Below are 20,522 nucleotides of genomic sequence, written 5' to 3' on the forward strand. Positions count from 1 at the left end.
ATCAGAGACGGAGGTTAAAAATTCTTTATTCGTGGTCAGAACGTGGTGAATCATTTACAATAACATGGGGTTCTTTTGATTTAAACATTTTATTTTATTTTTTTTTAGTTTATTACATCTTTGCTCAAACCTTATTAAATACAAAAGAAATGGAAGAAACGACTGAAACACACGCAATTCTTTTCTAAATAATGTTTAAGGCTGACGTAAGTGTTTCTTAAAAGAGGTAGTCTAAAGTTCTATATCGTGCTTCTAAGCAAAAGTGCGTAGAGCGCACGTGCGCACGACTTCCGTCGACGGTTAAGCTCGTGTTAGGTCAGCAAAGAGTTCCTCGTGTTTCACGTAGTAATCCTTCCTTCATTCCTACGAAGGAATAAATGAATACATTTGCCACTGAGCTAGGTCCACAGCTCCACGGGCATGATGCCTTCTTTAGAGTTCAAGGAAGGGAAAAGGTTTTCCTCAGACAAGAAATGGAACGGGAACTGGACCAGGAAGCCACGGACTTTCCTCAGCTCAGCGCAGGCTTGGACGGGGTCTTCAGCGGCCATGCAGGAGCGGGACACGTACTCCCTCAGGATCTTATAATTCAGCACTGCGTCCGTGGGTAAGCATCGGAATACCTGCTCACACAACATTCACACAATCTGTAATGAATTCACCACCACCAAGTGGTATTAGTTTAGGGCCATCGTCATAGTTGAGCATACAGTAGAGAGGACGTAATGCTGAAATTGTGCATATCACAGCATTTCCTCGGATGTAACTAAAGACTTGTAGGCTATTCGGTTGAAAACAGGTTTGGCCAAAACCACTGCCTGACTGAATTAGTTGTGATCACAGTATTACAGTTTGACATTCAAGGGCAATATTATTAATATTATAGACTTAAAAATATTACAAAATAATGAATCATTTGAATGGTCCATGTAGGAGCCATAATTTATTTATTTATCGCACAAGGAGGAGCTTGAAGAAGACCGTCATGTTTACAATTAGAGATGGTACAAATTGAAAAAAAATAAAAAAAATAAAAAAATAAAATAGAATGAATTTGTTTCTATCCTGTAGCAATTTTTTATTTTTTTTAAAATTTGGCACTGGAAATGTCTACACGGTAAGTGGTCTGCACTTATATAGCGCTTTTATCCAAAGCGCTTTACACTGTGTTTCATTCACCCATTCACACACACACACACACACACACACACACACACAGCAATGGTAGCAGAGCTGCCATGCAAGGCGCTAACTTGCCATCAGGAGCAAATTGGGGTTCAGTGTATTGCCCAAGGACACTTCGGCATGTGGAGTCATGTGGAGTCACGTGGAGTCACGTGGAGTCACGTGGGCCGGGAATCGAACCGCCAACCCTACGATTAGTGGACAACCCGCTCTACCACCTGCTCCACAGCCGCCCCGTATAAAGAGACTTGATTGTATTTTTTTTTTTGGTCACTTTAGTAGATTTATTACATTTTTGCGATGAAAGTGATTTTGTGTGAAAGATGCGATTTTCTCGCCACGCTCGTTTTCTTAATTAGCATAATATAAATACGTCACACGCACGTATTACGATTTCGTTCTCACCAAAACATCTTTTAAAACAAAAACTGCAGTAACATTAATCATCTGAATTGCACCTACATGAGCTGACTCTAAATATTGCCCTTATAAACTATAAATGTGGGTCAATTAGATAATACATGATGATGATGATGATGATGATGATGATGATGATGATGTCACCTAACTGAATAACCGATTATAACAATTATACATATATCATCACATATCCTAAGCTAAGCAGACTTTTGAGTACAAATAACAGCTGGATCAAGGAGAGCCTTGATTATTGAACTAATTTTACATCACTGATGAACGTGGGCCTGTTCTATTAATGAACTAATGGGTTTGACTATTTGGAGCATGTTGAGAGTGCTTACATCACTTCATCTGCACTATTATTTACCTTGTCATAAACACTGGCGTTTTTGGCGGCAGTCACCATCCAGATCTCCTTGTAGAACCTGTCACTGACAGGATCACTGATGTCCACGCTGTAGTCTCCCAGCAGTCCAAGCACAACCCTACCACATACACACAAGCTCTTTTATCCACGAAACGAGCAAACGTTATAAGTATAAAGCTCATTATCGTATCTCATCCCAACCAACAGTCCATCCATCCATCCATCCATCCATTGTCTGTACCGCTTATCCTACACAGGGTCACAAGGAGCCTGGAGACTATCCCAGGGGACAACGTGGGGGACACCCTGGATGAGGTGCCAACTCATCTGAGGACACAATTGCGCACACACTCACGCACTCATTCACACATTATGTATAATTTGGAAATGCCAATCAGCCTACAATGCATGTCTGTGCACTGGGGGAGGAAACCAGAGTACCTGGAGGAAGCACATGGAGAACATGCAAACTCCACACACACAGGGCGGAGCCGGGAATAGAACCCCAAACCCCAGAGGTGCGAGGCAAGTGTACTCACCTCTACGCCGAAATGCCCCATCCAACCAACAGTTACGTCCGTGAAAACATTTCCAAATGAATATCGCTTTTGTGCTTTGTCTAAATATCGAAATAACTGTAAACTACTGTATCGTCAAACACAAAAAAAGACGTTTGAATGCAGTTGTGGAGTGAGATTAGCCCACCTGAAGCACTCCGTACGTAGAGACAGGGCAAACCTGCCAGCCTGGTAGTTTTCTCCATCCATGAGCGAGTCCTGGATCTCTGTGTCCTCCACCAATACAGCCATCTCACTGTCCCTCTTCCCCAGCATGCTCCTGTCGTTGATATTAGCCGAACCTGCACAAAAACACACACTCACAAGAATGATTTTTAAAAAATATTTCAATGATGAGAAAGAGGTGCCTTTTATTAACCATCCGTGGCTACAAGGCACACATGAATGTCATCTCTTTGGCTCTGCTGCCATCTAGTGGTCTTCTTGCAAATTCTGCCCAGCGCTCAAGAACCAAGCTCTGCATATATACAGTATACTGATTAAGCTGATTATGCAGGGGATCTGCTTGCAATGGCCACCTCAGATGCAGCCCTGGAGGCTAATTAGGCAAATATGCCATATATAACAGATGTATACATGTATTAACATATATGCACAGAAAAGAATACGACAATAAAGTACATATGTGTGTGTGTGAGTGTGTGTGTGTGTTGGGCTGCGTGTATATTTTGTCAGCAGCATGACTGACCGATAATGACAGTGCGGTCATCCACGATCATGAGCTTGCTGTGCACATAGATGAGCTCAGTAACCAGACGGCCATCCAGATCAGCATGAGTGCGTAAACCACAGAAAGAGATGTAGTTGATCCAGCCGTCAGCCACTGCACACACACACACACACACACACACACACACACACACAAGCATGCACATTACATACAGCGTGTATTAAACATGTACCTTCAGTAAACCGGCCGTGAGTAATCCACAACACTATGAATTATTCAATTACTGTATATCTGTTAATGTAGTTAATATAGAAGCTGTAGTGCACCCGGATGTTTGCGCACCCCTTGCAGAATCTGCTAAATCTTAATGCTGTTAACAAAATAAGACGGATGATAAAAATCCCACGTTGGTGTTTATCTAGTTCTATCCTGAATAAGCTGTTTTGTTTACATTTCGTCCACAAGACAAGATAATAGCTGAATTTATAAAAATGACCCCGTTCAAAAGTTTACACACCCTTGATTATTAATCCCGTGTGTCGTTACCTGGATGATCCACGACATGATGTGTTTATGTTTCGTGAGAGTTCTTCACGAGTCCCTTGTTTGTCCTGCCCACTGTTCGTCAGAAAAATCCTCCAGGTCCGGCACATTCTTTACTTTTCCAGCATCTTCTGCATATTTCAGCCCTTTCCAACAGCGGCTGTATGATGTCGAGATCCGTCTTTTCACACCGAGGACGACTGAGGGACTCGTACACGGCTATTACACAAGGTGCGAACGCTCACTGATGCTCGAGAAGGCGACACGATACATTAAGAGCCAGGGGGGTGTAAACTTTTGAACAGGATGATCAGTGTATAATTGTTATTATTTTGTTCATTTAGTACCGCCCTTCAGACATTAAATGAGATGGTTAAAACGTCTCCCAGAAGACAAAATAATAACAATTTACAAGTATAATATTTTGGTCTCATTTGTCTCATTGGGTTCTCTTTATCATCTTTTAGGACTTAGTGTGAAAATCTAATGAGAGAAAAGTCACAACCTTTCGAGCACCCCTGTAAATACGCAACATATCTCAGGGGACTCAGGGGACAAGGTGGGGGACACCCTGGACGCGGTGCCAACCCGTTGCGGGACACAATCGCCCATACACTCACATACCCATTAATTTAGAGATCAGCCTACAATGTGTGTCTTAATGGTTAACCAGTTACTGCAATATCATACTGTAATACTGTAGTTATAATACAGCTTCGATATTAAGCTTTCAGGTGGTCCATGACTATAGCAGCTGTCTTGAATCCACACAATCTAACAAGAGAGGTGTAAACACCTGAAGGAGCTGTACTTACTCACACATTTGAGTCTGTCGATAATGGAGTGCTCTCCTCTGCACGTGGTCCTGCAGGTACACAGACAGCACCATGCCTGTCACCAATATATATCTCCATGATCCCATCCCACGTCCACCCCCCTCCATCTTTGCCCTGTAATGACTTCTGTGTGTCGAATGAGACCTGTTGTTTCGGCATTACTCGTGCATAATTGTCCGGTCTGCCTCTTAAGCATTTAATTGAAGCAATTTGGTGATTACAGATGAAGCATGTGTCAGTGATTACCTGTAATTAAAGTGCATGATTGCCTTAATGGCTTGTCCCCCTCCAGAGGAGATGTCGCCTTCGAAGCCGGGCAGCAAAGGCATCACCACGTACACCCGGAACTTTTTCTTCTCTCTGCAGGACTGAGACATGATCAGAGGCACGGGCAAGCATCTCGATCCTGTCTGATAAGTGTCTCACGGCTTGTTGGTGTGTGTGAGATAAAGACGGGAACATACGTCCACACCTGTATGCTCGGAGGATTCTCTCAGTCAGCGCGTCTCCGATGCTGTTATGGATGGTCTTGTCAGAACAGCTTATGAAGAACTGATTCTGTGACACAGACGAGTTGGTATTGATCGCAGTCCTAAAGCGATATCAACGTACGATTGCAGATTTAAAGCCGAATTCTACCTCTATGTAAATGAAGTGCTTGCTGTTCTGGATGGCTGAGATGTAGGCCAGATGAATGGACTCCTCGTGCACCTTCGTACCTATGGACCACTGGCACACCGATCTCAAAACCTGACATGGACACCGAACCAGCGCACGCTTTGAATCGGATATCAGAGCCATCGCTAGTGTTCAGCATTCTAGAAGTTCATTGTGCATGGTGCCACTCCTCACCTGTACGTTGGCCTGCGTGTGTTTACCCCACGGCTCGGGTGGCTTGCTGGGTTCGCAAAGAGACTTGGGCACGAGGCAGGGATAACACGTCGCCCCCGACCGCTTCTTCACCAGCTAGCAAATAAAGGAGAGCTGATTAAAATCAGACAGTATGTCACTTGTCAAATCCCCAATCACACCTTTAAAGAGCGCTAATTACTCCTGCACGTCCACGTAGCCCACCGTGCTGACCATCGACCCCAGCCCACTGGCTGAGCACCTCATGAGGCTGAGAACTCACTTCAGGTTGAAAGAAAGTTGCCGTGCCCTCTCTTTGTCCCTAACAGTGCGCTTGATTACAATAAATGCAAGGCCATGAGGCTAAAGACATTTTCAAACTGCATTTTTAATGACTATTGTCCTCACCAGACGACACTCAGACTGTTTTCATCCGCACCGCAGCCCATCTAAAGCCATCTTACCTGCCGTTTTTTTTTTTCTTCTTTCTTTCTTTTCATCTTCCACGCTCTGTTATTGTCCTCTTTATTATGTTTAATACACCAAGGAGCTGTTATGATTTTCTATTTGAAGTCTTTGCATCGATGTATGCCGAAGAGTGTTTAAATGCTTATATCTTAACCGAAGTAGTGTCATGTTCGGATCATATTTGGATCATCTCTGTCAAAAGAAACTCCTCGAGTCAGATCTGGACTGTGATACCAAAAACGTATGTGTTCCTACGGTTTAATTATCTGGTCAAGGTTGGGTCTCTGTGATGTGTTTGTTTGTTTGTTTATTTATTTATTTATTTATTTATTTACCCCTCTCCCTACATTTCACACTTAAACGCTTTCACCCCTCTTGGAGGAAGTGCTCGGCGTGCAAATTAGCAAGCTGTACTGCATGTCAACATTGACCGCAGGCTAAACAATAATCTGGACCTGGTGTTTTTAAACAGATGGTTACTAATAAAATAAAAGTATTGAATTTATTTTAGCAGCAGGCATCGCAGGCAATTAACAACTGGCAAAATGTGTTGATTAAAACCTATTGAATCCTGAAGGGAGGACTGATCTTAACTGGACTTGCAGGATGTTGGCAGCCGTCCGAGCGGCAGCCCAAACTGCTCTGACCTTGACGGAGGATCACAGCGCCCAAATCATCAGCCCCAAAAATAGCTTGTGTGTGTGTGTGTGTGTGAGAGAGAGAGAGAGCCTGACTTGGCATTGTCTGTGTTTTGATGTGTGAAGAGCTAATGTTCAGGACGGAGAGAGGAGCGTGATGGTTTTGGGAACCGTTATGTATGTGTGGTACGTCTATCAGAATGGCTCACTTTCCATTTTTATCTCTGACAGGGATGTGATGATACGAAGCATCTCATGGTTTTGGTAGGTCGGAGCAGGTATGTTCTCATCATTTGTGACGCTTCAAGTTCTCTACGGTGTGCAGATAATAGAGGTGTTTATAACACCTAATGGAAAACCCTGCCCCTGAACAAAAGTAATAGAAAAAAAGAAAAATCAACACACAAAAAAAAGCCCATGCACTGAAATGTGCTAATATATATCGCATACTCTCATTACCGATCGAATTGTTCTCACGTTGACATTCTTTCTTTGTGGCGTGATGAATACAGAAAATAGCCGAGTGTCGATCTCTAATCAGCACCAGTCAACTGGCACCAAAGGAAATAAATGAGAGTGCACTGTCTTTGAGTGGAGAATTCTCATTTCCCCTAAACACCTCATCAGAAGCATTCAGCCGCCTTTTGTTTGGCCTCCTGCGCTGTGCACACACCTGGCTCCTTCCACTTTAATTATTCACCAGGAGAGTGTCTGATCTGTAGCCAAGCCTGAAATATGACTGGCACATTGCAAAAGGAAATCATACAGGCCTCAAACCAATTCAATTACCGAACAATCAGAGTAAAAAGGCCTCTAATTGCTTTAAAAGGGAGCTGGGAGAGCGGGCTCGCCATTGAACGCTGACGGCATTCAGAACAAGACACAATGCACAACTGCAGGGGGTGCTAAGCTCAAGCTAATAAAGATCACTTCAAAAACGACTGCAAGAGGTTGGGGGTGGCTGTGGTTCATGCATGTGTTTGATCTTTAATTCCGGTGTATTTTTTTAGTTTATAGTGCTAACACGAAGAGATTTGACTATGCACAATAATACAACAATTATTTATTCAATAATTAATAGAAAATGTGTTGTCGGGGGGGTTCTCAAACATTTTTTTGCAGCCATGGACCCCTAAAATAAATCTACTGACCCTTCAGTATATATATATATATATATATATATATATATATATATATATATATATATATATATATATATATATATAATGGTCACCTTATTGTTGAGTGTTTATTGCAGACTTTTCCATATATCCGTTTTGTTTTTTTGTTTTTTTTTAAATTAAGATAGATTTATCTATCTTAATTATTATTCGACATTATTCGTAAGTCTAGCTCTTTTTGAATTATTGCGTTATTAAGATCTATTATTTATTATTTATTATAATAATGAACTTGATTTGAACTTTGACAGTAGTGAGTTTCCACTACTGTAACAAAAAATAAACGGCAGACCTCTTGACAATGTCTCACAGACCTTCCATAAACATTTCGAGCAAAACAAATCCATCCATGCATCCATCCATCAATTTCCTGTACCGCTTATCCTATCCCGGGGAACTCACGGCACACATTCACACACTGTGGACGATTTAGAAATGACAACCAGGGTACCATGCATGTTTTTGGACTGGGGGAGGAAACCGGAGTACCCGGAGGAAACCTTCGAAGCACAGGAGAGAACATGCAAACTCTGGCAACGTGCCAACCACTAAGCCAAACAAATCGTTCAGACTTTTTAATTTATCCTGATGCACTATAGTCATTTCCATGTGTTTTTAGTATTCCTTGTACCTTTGTGAAGTTCCATCTCTGGATGAAATGCCTGGCGATGTCCCTCGCAGCCTTCCCATGAACCACAACTCCAACGTCATGCCATGGCATCCTCGGCGTCTTATACCTGTCAATGAAATCTGGACAAGATGATGGCACACAGCAAACCAGAAGCCTGTTTAAAGGGAAGCTGATACAGAGTAGAGCGTGTACTCAACCGTTGATTTATTCGGCTGTGTGAGACACTGATCAACCTAACAAGGCCTCGATTTCTATCTCTGACATTTCACAGGATGTTCCGGTGTATTTATATACCAGGACTGCTCAAATTTCTTCCGGGTTACAGCCAGAGTAGTAAGAGAGGTGGAGAGAGAGAAAACTGAACGGTGAACCCAATCGGATATGGAACGGGATAGTCTGGAACCGTACTTCTCTCTCGTTTTCAACATTTCCTCTACTTTTCTTTCTGATATAAAAGACATCCCGTGGTGGAGCCTTCACTTCCTTGGTTTATTAGTTTGTTTCTTTCGTATGACTACGTGCGGTTGGGTTATAATGAAGTAAGCAATATGAATCATATCCTTTTCTACTGGACTTAGAGGCACCTTGGATAGAAAAATAGAACATTTATATTTGAGCTCTCGGAGGTTTTTCATTACCATCGAACGGCTTGTTGAGTTTGACCCAGTCTTTGAGGATGAAGTTGCAGTAGTCTTTGCCATGCCAGAAGCGAGTCTCTCCACAAAGCTCTGTGCTGCTTATGTGACTTCTGAGGGAGCTGGTGTCTGTAATAACAAAGTCAGAAACGTTCCAGAACTAGAAACGTCAAGCAAGACATCATTCAGGTGGCTGTCTCTTTACATTTGGGCAGTGGTGGTCCAACGGTTAAGCCTCTGAGGTACTGATCAGAAGGTTCAAGCCCCAGCACTGCCAAGCTGCCACTGTTGAGCCCTTGAGCAAGGCCCTTAACCCTCTCTGCTCCAGGGGGCGCTGTATCATGGCTGACCCAAGTTGGGATATGTGAGAAAAAAAATTCACTGTTCTGTAAATGGGAATGGTAAATGATCTGCACTTATAAAGTGCTTTTTTTTTTTTTATTTTTTTTTTTTAACCTTAGCGGTTCTATAAGGCGCTTCACACTGGTTTTACATTGTAAACGAGGGTGAATGAGAACCATTGTAAAGCACTTTGGAACCGCTGAGGTTAAAAAAGCGCTATATAAGTGCAGACCATTAACATTCATCCATTCACTCACACACTCATACACTCACACACACTCACACACCAGTGGTGGTGAAGCTGATACGCAAGACGATAACTTGCCATCGGGAGCAACTCGGGGTTCAGTGTCTCGCCCAAGGACACTTCGGTACGTGGAATCGAACCGCCAACTCGACTCTACCACCTGAGCCACAGCCGCCCCTATAATGTATGTGTGTGTGTGTTTAACTCATTTAAAACTCATTTAAGTATAGATATTTAAATGGAAAATCATTCATCAGTGCCTCTGTTTGCTTAGGACCAACACATTTTAGCTGTTAATTTGACATAATGGATGGCTATAGTACTATTTCAATTATGTAGTGTGTGTGTGTGTGTGTGTGTGTGTGTGTGTGTGTGTGTGTGTTGCTGACCATGAGGCAGGAGATGGAAGTGATGCAGGCCCATTGAGTAGGAGTCAGTGGAGCGCAGAAACAGGCTCTTACTGTACCACTCTGGGACAAGCAGCGATCTAGAGCTCACACTGCTCCTACTGTTGCAGTGCTCTGTAAGCGGAAAACACACACACACACACACACACACACACACACTAATAAGTGTTCATACAGAATTTATTTTATATATAAAAGTAGCTTCTCAAGGCACTTGACATAAAAAACACAATCATGTATAGATACAAATAATAATTAAAAAAAATAAGCATACATATCAAGACTGAAAAAAATAAATGAATAAATCAAAAGTCAAGTAAAATCTAACCTAAAAAGTACATTTTAAGATAAGATTTAAAAATACCTAATGTCTGTGCGTGTCTGATATCGCCTGGACGTGAATTCCATAGTTTAGGAGCATAAGAGGAGAAACCCCTATCACCCATGGAGCGTAAACGTAAACTTTTACATAGTGCATGGTCTTAGAGTGAGACATTCATGTTTTGCCAGTGCACTAAAGATCACAAAGATCACCTTTGAGAAAGAATTATAGATGTGATGTATATATCTGTATCTAATAGATCCTATTTGTATTTCCATGAGGAATAAAACACAACACGGTGTGCTGTTATAGGAAAGTAATCAGTGACCAGGTGGTGAGATGAAGCGGAGACACTGTTACCAACTTGAAGTTGATTACTTCCCGGTAACGACACCGGTGTCGGAATGTTTTATTCCTCTTACACCACAACAGTTTCTCAGTTTCTTAATGCAAGCGTTTTCGATTGATCAAGAATGACATTTCAGACTTTTATCCACGTCGAGCTACACCGTGGAGCCTCCGCAAAACACGTTATCACTTACGTTATAACAGCTATAAACAGACAACGCTCCCTCACTGGCTTCTTTCTTGAAGTTAAATAAATAAAAGACAAATAAATGCAGCTTGCTGCGTTACTGAGATACAGCAAAGCTGTCCATCTTGAAGACTGTACTATGTTGGAAAACTAACAAATGACTGCTTTACTGCTGACTGTTACACTGGAGACTCCTTTCCGAAATGCTACGTAAATGTCACCTCGCAGGAAACGTCACCATATCAATAATTACGCACGTTATTTGTACACGTTTATGCGGAGACTTGCCATACGAGTCTCTCCGCAAGGTATTACTATAGATATGGTAACCCTACTGGAAACGGTAACAAGCACATTAAAAAATATAAAAGCTTCTGACCAATCAGGATGGAGAATTCGACAGTGCTGTGGTATTTTGTGTACCTGTTGTCTAATAACGTCCGGGTTGGAACGGTATTCATGGCTTATTTAAACCTTTTCAGCCCTGTCTGTGGTCAGAAAGTTCACCCTGTAGTCACGAGTATACTTATGTGGTTTGTGTAAGTGTGTTCTTCTTACTGAACTCCGTGCCTTCTGAGCTGCTCTTATCCTCTGCTGCTGCAACGTAGCTTCTACTGACAGGCAGTGTGAGGTTGGAGCTGGTTTCTGCACGCTCCTCCACCGAGCACGTTTCTCCAGCAGCCTCTCCACCCAGCACTTCTTCTTCCATCACTGAACTGAACTTCAGCGCTTTATCCTCTTCCGGCACGCCCACAGACTCCTGAACGTATAAGGAGCGCGTGCAAGGGCCAACAAATCACGTCAGCTAGCATTTTTACCGTCTTGCTTAATACTGTGTTCAGACATGTTTACTGACTTTCTTATCAACGATAAGAATGTGTCTCGTCAGTAATATCTGCCACCTGCTCTCCAGTAAACGCACAGCATCCACAGGGAGATACACTGTAACTTATCACTGCTATATCCTCAGCAAAGAAAGCTCAGTCGATGCACACGCTCGCTCTCATTTAGTACTGCTGCGTAACGCTGACATTAGGACAACGTTAAATGCAGCTGATGTATTTAACCGCCTGTAGACGCTAGTAATGGTCCACCTGTCCTGAATCAATGGCTAGACTTTATGACATAAATTAGAGTATCGCTGAGGGTAATTTGTTAGTCAAGCACTCCCTGACCCCGTATACCGAATGCCTTTTGAACGCAGGGGGAAAAATGTCCTGTGAAGTGTGCGGGTTAATGGCTCATGGAGGATCATAGTGGCCTGGACTTGGCAAATGGCAAATGTCACAGCAGTCTCCTCCCGGTGGGTATAATTTTATTAAGTGCAAATATCACTAGGCTCCTTAGGAAACGTTTGGAAAAGGTTACACCAACAGCTGTAACAGTTTCATGTATATTAGCAAAGATTTTACAGTCGAGGAGACTTGGGTTGATAGATACAGTCACTCATGCATGAGCATAGAAGCCCCTAAGTACATGCAATAAACACTTCGATTTGAAGGGCTGAAATCATGTTTATTTAAAAGCCCCGGCCCATATTTAATGACACAATGGCGAGCAGGTAGACTGCAGCCTGCAAGAGGGGGCATAGAAGAGAAATCATTCTGGCCCATTCAGTGGCCCCCAGTAATTTGTTGAGTCACTCATCCATGCAGACCCTTTATGTTTAATGCAACTCTCCTGGGGAAGGAAGTACCCGGTAAGGCCAGGCGATGTTCCTCAGCATGAGAGCACTGGGATTAGCAACCGCAGGCCCTTCAACTGTGCCCCAGATGCTCTGTAATTGCGATTTTACGTTTGCTAGTGGGAAAAAAAAAAAAAGCGAAGATCCAGACCTGCAGACCCTAAGCACAAAATCAATCCGTGCAACAACAAAGCTGGCATTCGTTTAAAACACAGTCCATGATGGTCTTCTCAGGTTCATATCCTGCTCTGTTACAAAGTGGGAGAAAAATTCTAAATACAATACCTGTTGGATCTTGTGGGAACTTGCTAAAATGTTCTTTTATATATATATAAAATCCGTATAATCCGTATGTATTATAACTCAAGTAAGTTACCTAAAGAACATGAAATGTCTGCTATACACAGAGAGACAGTGCACTGGTGCCCATCAGTAGAAGAAGCTTGAGTCGGCAGCTGTCAGGTGCGTGTTTCATTCCCCCATTGAGCACTTTGACAGATCTCAGAAACACCCAGCTGGCAATAGCGTGGCACCTTCCCTGATGAGGGCAGCCTGATGTTGACAAACATTGCAGTGCCACTGTGGGCTATTGCTCTCCACGGGTCACATTTACAGCAAGTTTACTCCTGTCCAATTCACTTACGGTTCAGCGGAGAAGCCTGTCTGAACAGCCAGCGATACTTTCTATTCCTGAAGTCTATTTACTGTATATCCCTGAAGAGTGTGAGTCAAATATTTTCCTTATGGAGTTGTACTACAGCAGGTCACCTGCTGTTTTGTTTGGTTTGAAATCCTTGTTATTAATAATAATACATTTCTCTCTCTCTCTCTCTCTCTCTCTCTCTATATATATATATATATACAAAGGACTTTATTGTAAGTATATGTTGATGGTGGTCAACAATGACAATGAGCATGATGACAATGATGATGATCAAACCTTGGTTGTATTACTTACCCGGGTGAGGTCAGGCGAAACTGCTGGGCTGGCCTGAGGACTCCGTCTGACACTACCAACATCGGTTAGTCTGTGTTGGGAGTCATCCCATCTCCCATAGGCAAGATCGATGCCACCCAGAAAGGCTAGTGACTGGTCAATCACCACTGATTTCTCATGGTGAGCCCAGAGTAGTGACGTGGAGGGTACATGGTCAGGGTGCCGGATCACCTGTCACTCAACACAGATACGAAAGGGTTTTTTTTTTTTCCCCTCCATATAATAAGTCAGTGGTTCCCATAAACATTAAAAATGTGTGGCTGTCAGCAATGGGTATATTATTTTGCACACCAAATTCTTGTTGAAATTTCAGCTTCTTCATGCTGATCCCTCGTCTTAACGAAAAGGCGTTCACTTTTTTTTTTTTTTTTTTAAACAAACTATTTGAACTGATTTGTGTACATTTGAAAGATAGCTAGAAAGAAAAACAAACTCCTGTCTTCACTGCAGCTGGCTCAGTGCCAAAAATAGCAGAGCTCACAAGATGGTGGCACCCAGTGTGAGGAACAAGTACAGCTGCGTCTCCTGCAGTTTTTGCAGAGCCTCCAGAGGATACTGCCCCTGGCAGGTGCTTGTATACCAGCAGAGCCCTAGAATACCTCCGCCCAGCTGTGGTGCTACCCATCTCCTTGGGGTGTGGGACCCCAGCCACTTCCCAGCACCATTCTTCTGCACAATTTCAAGCACCACTCCAATAAGATAATATGACGGTGTGTCAATCTCTTCCCCGCTTGGGGTTAGCCTGCTGCAGTGATGCGTGCCACACAGCCATGATGCCATGAAGGCTCTTCAGAATTGAAGGTGACCAAGGCAGACTTGCCGCCTGCAGCTCTTACCAGGACATTCGACAGAGAACAACCTGACCATCCCCAGATGAGATCTCTAGGGTTCAAAATCATGTGATCTCCCATCTTTTTTTTTTTTTTTTTCCACTGTGAAGTTAGGCAAAACTCAAACATGATCTAAGTATGCCGCCCCTCCCTACGACCAGAGGCCAGAAGCAAGCTGGGTGCTCCCGCACTATGCATGATATGTTTTGATAGAGGCTTTGTTCTTAGTGGGATACGAGTGGCTGGAGGAGTCGGATAGCAGTGCTGGGGGGAGGGTAAAGCTGATGCAGACGGACAGCTCCCCTCTGTATCACTGTCAGTGGAGGAGAGGGGGCAGCTTTTAGGAACACTAGACATACTGTATGACTCACCATGATGTTGGAGTGAAGGCCCGTCAGAGTCTTCTTGGTGTACTCACTGTTGAGGCCCAGGATCACTTCGACCTCTTTATAGAGCAAGACGCAGATCTTTACCCCTTGCTCCTGGCATGACAATCAGAGACACCACACACTCACCACCACATTCGCTTTTTATTCCAGCTCAGAGCTTTGTAAGATGCTGAAATGACTCACTGCTTTCCGCTTTAAGACGTGGTCTAATCTCCACGTGTTCCCGTCTACCACAGGTCTTTTGAGGAAGATCTCTGGACTCAGCCTAGGTACATCAGGAAACATCTCAATTCAGTACCACTGCAGTAACTTTGACATTTTCTGCTCACTCACATGGGCTCTGGAATGCTAAATACGCCAGTTTTGCCAGTACAAGTACTACCTTGTTCAATTAAAGAGTAAACAAACTATCTAACTAACTAACTAAATAAATAAATAAGTACATAAATAAATGAATATTCATGGTTGGATTGTTAATTTTTGATCAGTTAAAGTGTTTACGTTTACTCTTGAATACTTTAGTATATTCAAATATAAATCATTGTTTACAATCATTATGATTTCCCCAACATACTTCTGCTATAAATTGGGTAAGAATTTGACATACAGTAGTACCCATACTTTTATATTATAAGTACACTTTTCATTGATTTACTGTGGGGGGGGTTTTTTTCCCACCCTGGCATTACATTAATAATATATTCATCAAGTCCACAGTTATAAAGTTTTAAAGCGACAGTTTTTTTTTTTTTTTTTTTTAAAGCTTTTATAAGATTTATAATCTTTGACTTTCTTCCAGGAAGTGATGTATTCACACACTGTCAAAAACTTTCATATCAAATATCCCCAGGTGGAATGTGATTTAATTTCAGGAAACAAGTACACATGCTACTGTGTGTAAGCGTGAGTCCTGCATATTCTTCGACTACATCAAGGGGTGTGAAATAAGTGCTCACAGCATCATCAAACCTAGGAACAAGAGGAAAGATTGATGCTGAGTCTAATCTGTACCACCAGGCTGTGATGAAGATTTCCTCCTTTGCACCTTCTAGGGCATCAGCAATGGCATCAAAGTACCCAGCTGCATTGACAAACCTTCAAAAGAGGCATGGGAAGATTCGTTTAAAAACAGTACCGGGGCGTCTCGCAGATGTTTCTGATGAAGAAAAGCAATCAAGATGAGAGAGACATGTTAAATGGAACATGATGAACAGAATATATTGATAACTGATCTGACTGGGAGAACTGGTCTGTGTAACATGATGTCTGAAATCATGTGAAAGTTTTACGAAAAGAAAGCAAATCCTTTTTTTCTTTCTTTCTTTTTTTTTTTTTAAACGTGATTGCAGAGCGTTATAATGTATAAAGTTTAGCGCTCGACATTGGATTGTTCCTCACCATTGCGCTTTTGTGTTTTCTCTGACGGGGGCGAATGAGCCGTGGCGATTTTCTCTCAAGAAGTCCTGACCAAACCTTTGGACAAATTCATCAATGGAGTGCCCCCACCAGCGAGCCTGCCTATACGTGGAACACTTAATGGTGAGAGCCCTGTAATAAAGAGTGAAAACGTGAGGTGATTAAACATTAGGCGCATATTAAGATTAACTCTGTGAAGGTAAATAGTCTCGAGAACGTGCCTACAGAGATTTTCGATCGTCACCCCATGCCTGACTCCAGTCTCTTCGGTCCCTATTTGAATGTGGAACCCCTTATCGTAGAGAATCACTGTCCCAACTTGGCCATCTTTGGGCTTCATGTAGAGAACAAAGGAATCTTTCACCACCAGCCATCTGAAACATGAAGCCCAATGAGAGCTGAGACATGAGCGAGAGCTGCTTCAGCCGCTATAAGAAGAAAACAGCTGTAATAAGCAGAAATAAGTGAACGGCCGCAACAAAAGACATGCCACGACCCCAGTGCCCAGCTAGCACTGCAACCCGAGAAGCAAAATTCAATTGGGACCTAAACCCTCGCTGTTTGCTTTTACGAGCGGTGTGAGTTATGCAGGCGTAACACTAGCTGCCTGTAAAACAGAAATAAAAACAGTGTTTCTCCTCACATGAAGATAGTTCACCGTGAGCGAGTGTTATTCTGTCCTACTTATTTCAGAGCCAGTGCTGTTTTATGCTACAGAGCCATAAAAACCTGCAGGTCACACGCTGATAACTGTAAGCCTGTCAGCCTGAGCTGTTTGAACAGAAAATGAGGTATCGGTTCTTCTCTGTTAAAGGGAGTGGTTGGGAACGACAACAAACATGGGCAGTATCACATGGTGGAAAAAGATGAACGTATCGCTTTTTCGGTAGGTGCGTGATATTTATTTATTAAAGAAAGGATAGAAAGAGTGAAATGGGATCATAGACAAGGCGTCACCTTTTGGACCAGCGATAGCACACGCTGTTGGACCCACACCAGTAACAGACTGGGAATGTGTTTCCTCCAGATTTCTTCAGGATCATACCTTCACTTTGGAGAAAACGAATATAAATCACTCTGTGTGTTACAAAAAAAAACAAACCAAACAAACAAAGAAAACTTATTTGATTGATAAATAGTTCGTTCTTACATTCCCTTCGGGCCGAGCTCCTTGATAAATGATATTTGACTCACTTCTAAGAATTCAAGCTGAAAGCAAACGTAGGCCGTTAGCTTTAAGCTAAGACCTTTCAAACAATTCATTGCAAATGTGCGCTTCAAAAAATGTCTTAGCGAGTAACAGATCTCCAATTTAGGCAAATCCAACTAGCATGTCACAAGTAAACAAATAGAAGATTATTAAGCCACATTTCTCGACATTTACACTCATTTCAAGCTCGAAATGTTCATATTCTACTGGCAAATAATTTATTAATTTACACATTTATTTCTAGAAAGAAGCAAAATGATCTGCCATTAGAGCAAGAGAATTTTTAAATGAGTCGATATGCCTAGAAATAGGGCCTAATGGTCTTATCTTTGTGATGTAGTAATCGCATAATGAGAAATATTAGATAACGTTCAACTTTATTGAAGGTATCTTGACTTGCTCGGCGTTTATTTTGTGCAGCATGCTCATGAATGATTCAGTTACTGATTCTCTTTCAGTGGGAGATCTCGGCTGTTACGATTAAAAACACAGTCCCGAAGCACGTCATTATCGTTATGGAGACAAACGTGGAATATTCGGATATTTTACGATACTTACTGTTGCAGGATGATTTCTGTATAACGTTTTTTTCAAAATATTCTTGAGATAGTCTTCAAGCCGCATCTAATGGAGCACAGAGTTCATTACAGTAGCCAAAATTGCTTTTTTAAAATATTTGCATTTGGAATAATGTGTAAAATGATGCTTCTAACTTTTCTGCTCATCAGCTGTTCCTCTCTGACCAGAGCATCAGGTCTGCGTGGCAGCGTGGGCATGTGTCCTGTCCGAGACCTACTGTGACCTTCGAACGACCTCCTTTTGACCGAGTGACTGGGAGAGAGAGAGAGAGAGAGAGAGAGAGAGAGAGAGAGATAGCCTATAGTTTAACATTAACACCATCACCATGCACTCTGGTGCAATTTGCTGCAATGTTCTGACAACCCTCAGCACTGTCTATGCAGTGAAACTGAGAACACTCAGAGACATTAAAGGAACGTTAGTGTGTTTGTACGTGCGTTTACGTGCGTATAGCTTACATTCGACTTGGCAGTGGGATCCTTAATAAGGCCTTGAACTTCAGCAGCTCCTGATGCAGCATTTGAAAATGCTTGAAACGTCTCTTGATTTTCCAAGTGAAGTTCCCGTACCTTAGCTCAATAGTGTACAGATTGGGATTCAAAACCTTCCGGAGAAGAAGTCCATAAGCACGATGTCATTTACAACCAGTCAGAAATATATTCATATAGACTTAAACCATTTTCAGCCGTTCGATCGTGAAAGAAATTCCTAAAGCGCATGTTTAGAAAAGCTAAAATGGGATCATATTTCCAAATGTCCCTCCCTGGGTGTGTCTGTATCGTTAGGATAATAAATACAAAAAATTGTCTCTACCCTTGTATACGTAACGCGATCCACTTCGGTCACTTGCACCAGGATTGGCACGTCATCAAGGAACACCTTGCAATCCAAAGACTTAAACGGAAGAAACGAGTATATCGCTTGAAAAGGGTTCGTTCTTGATTCTGAAAAGATCCAGGCGTTATTATATATTAGATCGCTTTATATCAAGTGATATACTGTGCATTTCTTGCTAAAAACCTAAATAATGCAACTGATTATAATCTCACACACACACACACACACACACACACACACACACGGATGCAGGTCTGATGTTGGACCTGTCATGTTGAGCTTGCTGATGGCGACATAGCAAACTAGCAATCATGTAGTAGTAGGAAGTGATTAGACCGACTATGTAAACTTTGAAGTGCACAATAATGGGTTGAAGGGGAGAGAGGCTACAACTGAGGTCCAGCAGGGTGGCAATTCATGAGTCCAGCTGGAGGACTATAGTATTGGCACCAGGGTACAGACAGGTGACAAAATATAGGAAAAAAACCCAGTGGCTCATTTGAGTAAAAATGCTGTTTTATCCCTCCTGTACAGTTACAGAGACTTGTAGAATCTCTGCAAAGGCACGTTGTAGCTGTTCGTAGCGATACCAACGACTAGGACACTTCCTGTTGTTTTATCCTTTAATTTGTCTCCTGTCTATAGGTGAGGACTGGTAATGATGTACTAAATAATGTTCATAAATAGGATGTTGTAAAATATTTTGTTTGTTATGATTGTAATAATCCACTCCAAAGTGCACAAGGTACAAACCGTGTCATGTTGTCGTTCACACAACACAATCTAGCTGGTAATAATATTATACCAGAGCTTGTGTTATACCGTGGTACTTTATTCCACCATGCTCTTAACTCTCCGTTCTGAACTGTCAGAAGTCGTAAATTTTTTGTCCTATACCGGGCGTTATAGGATATTATGTCTGACGTATAATGTGTTATAAATATGCAGAAATATCATACTTATAAAGCATGTTATTCAATCCTTGAATTTACACATCGGACAGATTATAAATGATCATGTCATATGTTTTTGTATTATTTGCTTTTTAATATGGCAAAAGTCCCAGTCAAGGATGACATTTACATATTAACACTAAGCCTTGGTTTGCGATGAATTATTCAAAGTGAATTAGAATAAATCTAGCCGTGTGCGGTGGAGTCAGAGACCACGATGAGAACGGATACTGACCCCGGAGATTGGCATCACACCGGTCCACATCCAGCTCTTCTGAATTATCCTGTAGGTCGTCGTGATCCAGGCTGGCCGAGAAGCCACTCGTGTCTGACTCCAGACGCTCCAGACGGAACGATTTCTGACACACAGCCATTCCCCGACTCACTCACACTCCCGATGATGTCTGTCTATCAGCAATCAAAGGAATACGTGGTTTACCAAACGTCACACACGGTAAACGTGTATTAAATATGGTCACAGATATAACCCTTCATGCTTTAGAGGAGACAAGGTTGTGTAACTAAATCCAGACATATATATATATATATATATATATATATATATATATATATATATATATATATATATATAGTTCTTAAATAAGAAGTAAAGAGCTGTAAAGTAAAATTAAACGTTTTTTTTTTTTAAGTAATGAATTCAGATTCAGTCTATTTTTACATCATCCTATACCGTGACATAATCACTGGTTATATTTACATTACACATAATGTTGAGGTGTATTTTTTATACCAATGTAGAAGTGTGAATTCTA

The 20,522-nt window shown here is 42.0% G+C and overlaps 1 protein-coding gene across 1 annotated transcript; it reads right to left on the reverse strand.

Moving 5' to 3' along the window:
• Positions 1 to 9: 9 nt before the first annotated feature.
• On the reverse strand, positions 10 to 20,149 carry si:ch211-168k14.2 (phospholipase D1). Its single transcript, XM_053627717.1, has 26 exons — positions 19,985 to 20,149; positions 18,773 to 18,903; positions 18,418 to 18,563; positions 18,094 to 18,211; positions 17,939 to 18,004; positions 17,321 to 17,379; positions 17,128 to 17,220; positions 16,392 to 16,544; positions 16,153 to 16,302; positions 15,766 to 15,849; positions 14,938 to 15,019; positions 14,737 to 14,847; positions 13,497 to 13,706; positions 11,413 to 11,614; positions 9,980 to 10,111; positions 9,005 to 9,130; positions 8,367 to 8,485; positions 5,452 to 5,565; positions 5,239 to 5,349; positions 5,072 to 5,157; positions 4,846 to 4,959; positions 4,579 to 4,628; positions 3,239 to 3,373; positions 2,678 to 2,831; positions 1,973 to 2,090; positions 10 to 623 (listed from the first exon to the last, which is right to left on the reverse strand). Exons 1-26 carry the CDS (start codon positions 20,121 to 20,123, stop codon positions 399 to 401), a joined length of 3,228 nt encoding a protein of 1,075 aa, XP_053483692.1. The 5' UTR covers positions 20,124 to 20,149; the 3' UTR covers positions 10 to 398.
• Between the last annotated feature and the right edge of the window lie 373 nt (positions 20,150 to 20,522).

The sequence above is a fragment of the Ictalurus furcatus genome, chromosome 6, assembly GCF_023375685.1.
Source record: "Ictalurus furcatus strain D&B chromosome 6, Billie_1.0, whole genome shotgun sequence".
In the NCBI taxonomy this organism is placed as follows: Eukaryota; Metazoa; Chordata; class Actinopteri; order Siluriformes; family Ictaluridae; genus Ictalurus; species Ictalurus furcatus.

Bases quoted from the DNA above. Each gene is read 5' to 3' on its own strand.
- si:ch211-168k14.2 (XM_053627717.1), bottom strand. From the start codon at position 20,123: ATGGCTGTGTGTCAGAAATCGTTCCGTCTGGAGCGTCTGGAGTCAGAC. The intron at 18,564-18,772 runs GTAGAGACAATT...CTTCTCCGGAAG, and splicing joins ATCGCGTTACGTATACAAGG to GTTTTGAATCCCAATCTGTA. The intron at 3,374-4,578 runs GTAAGTACAGCT...GTGTGTGTGCAG, and splicing joins CGACAGACTCAAATGTGTGA to TGGCTGACGGCTGGATCAAC.